This window comes from Condylura cristata, unplaced genomic scaffold, assembly GCF_000260355.1.
Source record: "Condylura cristata isolate star-nosed mole 26May11 unplaced genomic scaffold, ConCri1.0 scaffold00017, whole genome shotgun sequence".
NCBI lineage: Eukaryota > Metazoa > Chordata > Mammalia > Eulipotyphla > Talpidae > Condylura > Condylura cristata.
Genome location: NW_004567118.1, coordinates 3,627,968 through 3,631,894, shown reverse-complemented (window position 1 = coordinate 3,631,894; position 3,927 = coordinate 3,627,968). Strand labels below are relative to the sequence as shown.

General features: G+C 58.5%; 1 protein-coding gene across 1 annotated transcript in view; it reads right to left on the bottom strand.

Annotated features, from left to right (window-relative positions):
• The window catches only part of KRT13 (keratin 13, type I), a 4,176-nt gene continuing 249 nt past the window's right edge, over nucleotides 1-3,927 (bottom strand). The window contains exons 2-9 of the mRNA XM_012726105.1: nucleotides 3,639-3,927; nucleotides 2,434-2,516; nucleotides 2,101-2,257; nucleotides 1,750-1,911; nucleotides 1,534-1,659; nucleotides 1,225-1,445; nucleotides 573-601; nucleotides 1-268 (exon numbers count right to left, since the gene is read on the bottom strand). The exon at nucleotides 3,639-3,927 is cut by the window's right edge and continues 12 nt beyond it. Of these exons, the coding sequence (XP_012581559.1) occupies nucleotides 219-268; nucleotides 573-601; nucleotides 1,225-1,445; nucleotides 1,534-1,659; nucleotides 1,750-1,911; nucleotides 2,101-2,257; nucleotides 2,434-2,516; nucleotides 3,639-3,927 (1,117 nt within the window). The 3' untranslated portion in view covers nucleotides 1-218. The remainder of the gene's footprint in view (nucleotides 269-572; nucleotides 602-1,224; nucleotides 1,446-1,533; nucleotides 1,660-1,749; nucleotides 1,912-2,100; nucleotides 2,258-2,433; nucleotides 2,517-3,638) is intronic.

Below are 3,927 nucleotides of genomic sequence, written 5' to 3'. Positions count from 1 at the left end.
AAGAGCAGGAAACTTTATTGAGTTATCTTTCTTTTGGGGGAAGGAGGTAGAGAAGCTGAGAAATCAGAGTAGCGGGGTCGGGGAGAAGAACAGACCCCGAGCGAGCCGAGCACTTGAGGGCCTCCCTCAGGAGAGGACCCCACGGACCCCGCTCTCCTGCAGGGAAGGCAGCTGTCGCCTCTGGGCACCGCAGGCAGCGGGAGGCGCACGGGGCAGACTCAAGGCCTACGGGGGGTTTCGGAGGGGCGGCGGGTCCCATTGCCATTTCCTAGAAAGTGAAGAGACAAGAGAGGCTAAGGCTGGAGAAGACCCTCGGGCCTGGCCAGGCCCCCCAGGAGGGCCCTGAACCCCCTCACTGGTCGGGGAAGGGGGATTAGGTGATGACAGTCCCATGTTAGCATCCTCAAAGGTGGCTCTGGCCAAGGCAGCCTGATGACGCTCGGCAGGGCTACCTCTGCTGCAGGGGACATGAGCCCTCCCACTGCAGCCCTCCGACCACCACTTGGGGCCCAGCACTGCCTGCCTGCGCCCATACTCCCCAGCCCCTCTCAGGCCCGGGGCTGCTGACTTACCTCCGGTGGCAGGTGTGAAGCCAGTCATCCTAGGGGAGGAGAGGCTACGTGAGCAAGAGGTGCCTACCTGCCCTTGGGGGAGCCCCCTAAAACTGCTCAGAGCCCCTCAGTTGGGGGTTTCTTTTAATTGCTTTTAACTGTGCAAGCAGTTCCAGGAGTGGCAGCGGCAGCAGGTACTTGCCAGGCCTGTCTGTGTGACTGTCTGTCTTGTGTCTGCATATTTATAAGGCCTTGGGGGAGATACTAGCTACCCCAAGGTTCAAGTTCACCTGCCGGAAGTTTTGTCCTCCCCTGGCTCACTCACACGCCCCCTTCTCCCAGCCCTCACGCTCACAAGGACAGCCTGGTCCCCACAAGTGGCCCAAAGACAGCTCGATCACTATTTTATGGCTCGGCTTGCTTGTCTGAACAAGCCACAGTGTCCCACTCTAAGTCGGTCTCTCCACTGCCCCTATTCCTGCCGGTCTCATCCAGAGCCCGAATTAGAAACTGCAGACGGCCCAGCAAATGCCCCACCACCTGATTCAAAGGACACACGAAGACCAGCCCCCTCCTGGAGGCCCGGGGCCATCTCCAGAAGGCCCTTCCTGCTCGGGCTGCCCAGGTCCCAGCGCCACTTCTCCCAAGAGCTACTTGGGAGGTGAGGACCTACTTGGAGTCCTGGCCCTCCAGCAGGGTGCGGTAGGTGGCGATCTCCTGCTCCAGCCTGGTCTTGATGTCCAGCAGCATCTTGTACTCCTGGTTCTGACACTCCATCTCGCTGCGCAGCTCGCCCAGCTGGGCCTCGATGCTGCAGATCAGCCCCTGGATCTGCTGCAGCTTCAGGGCGTAGCGACACTCGGTCTCCGCCAGCGAGCTCTCCAGGCCGGCTTTCTGGTGGGGCGACAGAGACGTCAGGGGAGCCGAGGCAGAGGGCTGCCGAGGGGAGGAGGCCAAAGCGGGGCGGGGGCCGCAGGTATACCATGCTCAGCTGGGACTGCAGCTCGATCTCCAGGCCTTGGAGCGTGCGTCTGAGCTCCGTGACCTCTGTCCTGCTGGTCTCAATCAAGGCCGTGCTGGTGGACACCTCCTCGTTCAGCTCTGCGCTCTGAAATTCAAGCAGGAAGAGGGTTATGGAAGGCCCCAGCTTAAAGGCCCCCGCACCCCTTGGCTGCAGAGGGTAAGAGGGTCAGGCTACCTTCTTACGGAACCATTCCTCAGCGTCCCGCCGGTTCTTCTCCGCCATGACCTCGTACTGCTCCCTCATCTCCGCCAGCACGCGGGTCAGGTCAATGCCAGGGGTGGCGTCCATCTCCACTTTGACCTGGCCCACCACCTGGCTGCGGAACTCCTTCATCTCCTGTGGAGACAGGAAAGAAGATGCATGAAGCAGATCCTCAAATCCCTTCCTTGACTCTGACTGCTACCAAAATATCCTGGAAAGCACTTCCAGGTCCCACAGAAGAGGGGGCTGCGTTCAGCTGCAGCAGCGGGCTCCCTTTTCTCCGTAGAGGTGATTCTGCATGGCAGATCCCTGCTCCCCACTCACCTCCTCGTGGTTCTTCTTCATGTAGGCCAGCTCCTCCTTCAGGCTCTCGATCTGCATCTCCAGGTCCGTCTTGGACAGGGTCAGCTCGTCCAGCACCCGGCGCAGGCCATTGATGTCGGCCTCCACACTCTGGCGCAGGGTCAGCTCGTTCTCATACCTAAAGAAAGTTTTTTAATTGAGAAAGCGACATAGACCCCCTATGAGACACCCCCTGTCGCTGTCCTGGGCTCTGCGACGTCCCCAAGCCCCTGGTGCAGGGACGCTCTAATTTCATTACTCGGATTGTCTAAAATAAGAGATTGCTGGGGAAAGAAAACGAGGGAATAAACTCACTTGAGCCTGAAGTCATCCGCAGCCAGCCTGGCATTGTCGATCTCCAGGAGGACCCGGTTATTGTCAATGGTGGCCGTCAGGATCTGCGGAAGACACAGGTGGTTGCTGGGGAGTCCGTGAACTTGAGAATTCTGTAAACACTGTCCCAGCGACTCAGGTGCTCTGGGCCTCCCTTCATCTTCCGTAACTTGAGGGCTGTGCTGGGGCCCTTTGCTGTTGCAGCTGCAACAGGTCCCCGGGCTCAGCAGAAGCCTCGGGGCCCCCCTGAGTGAGCTCCATGAGATGGGGTGTCAGATGTGAGAACAGCCATACAGGGTGCTGCTAGAGAGTTTGCTCTGTCACTCAAGCCTGCCACCACCGGTCGTGAGCAGAGTGGGAAGCCGTGCCCAGGGGAACGACCCTCCAGAAGCTCTTTGTTTAACCGTGTCTTAGGCTGTGAGTTCTCTTGGCCACTGTCATGAAGGCTCCTGGGGAGGGCACAGGGAGCCTCCAGGTAGCCCCTAACTTCACAGAGCTGCCCTCCCCATGGAGCAGAGGGGAACGTCAGTACGGATTCCATCATCCTAAATTCTTTTGTCTAATCTTTTATATGGCAAAGCACTTTAAATCCACCCCATGGGCTGGGACTTGGCCCAGCAGGCAGGCAGGTGTGTCTATGTCCCAACAAGCTGATGTGACCGCATGACAGACGGGCCTTGACAGAGGGGACTCTTGGCTTAGCCCTGACCGAGCCTCTACCTGGTCTCCCAACCAGCTTCTAGCCAACCCAGAAGAAGCTTGACCAGGGCCCCAACCAAAAAAAAAAAAAAAAAAGTTAACATTCCGAGGCCAGTGAACGAACACGCAACCCCTGTCTCTGTTGATTTTAGTCATTCCTAGTAGCTTTTAAGAAGATCGTGGTTTCCAAAAAGCTCAGCAGGTTAGGATTATAGAGATGGAGTCATTAATCACATAACTGTTTGGAAAGCAGTAAAATAAAAAAGGTGACATGAGTAACAGCAACAGTAAAAATGAATAATGAGACAAAATGCCTGTGGGGAGTTGGGCATGAAAAAGCCCATTGGGAGCAGAGACACCTGGTAGCACAAGGCTAGAATTCTCCCGCGGAGGTAGTGACCTTTCTGCCTCCCCGCGCCTCCGCCCCGGGGCCAGCTCCCGGCCTTCGGGCCTGGCCACGCAGCCCAGCTCCCCACGCCCTGGCTCACCTTGTCCCGGAGCTCCTCGATGGTCTTGTAGTAGTGGCTGTAGTCGCGCTCCGGGCTGACCGGGCTCTGCTTCTGGTACCAGTCGCGGATCTTCACCTCCAGCTCGGCGTTGGCCGCCTCGAGAGCGCGCACCTTGTCCAGGTAGGAGGCCAGGCGGTCGTTGAGGTTCTGCATGGTGATCTTCTCGTTGCCCGACAGGAGGCCGCCATCGCCACCGCCAAAGTCGCCGAAGCCACCGCCGAAGCCACCGCCGAAGCCACCGCCGAAGCCTCCTCCGGCACAACCCCCA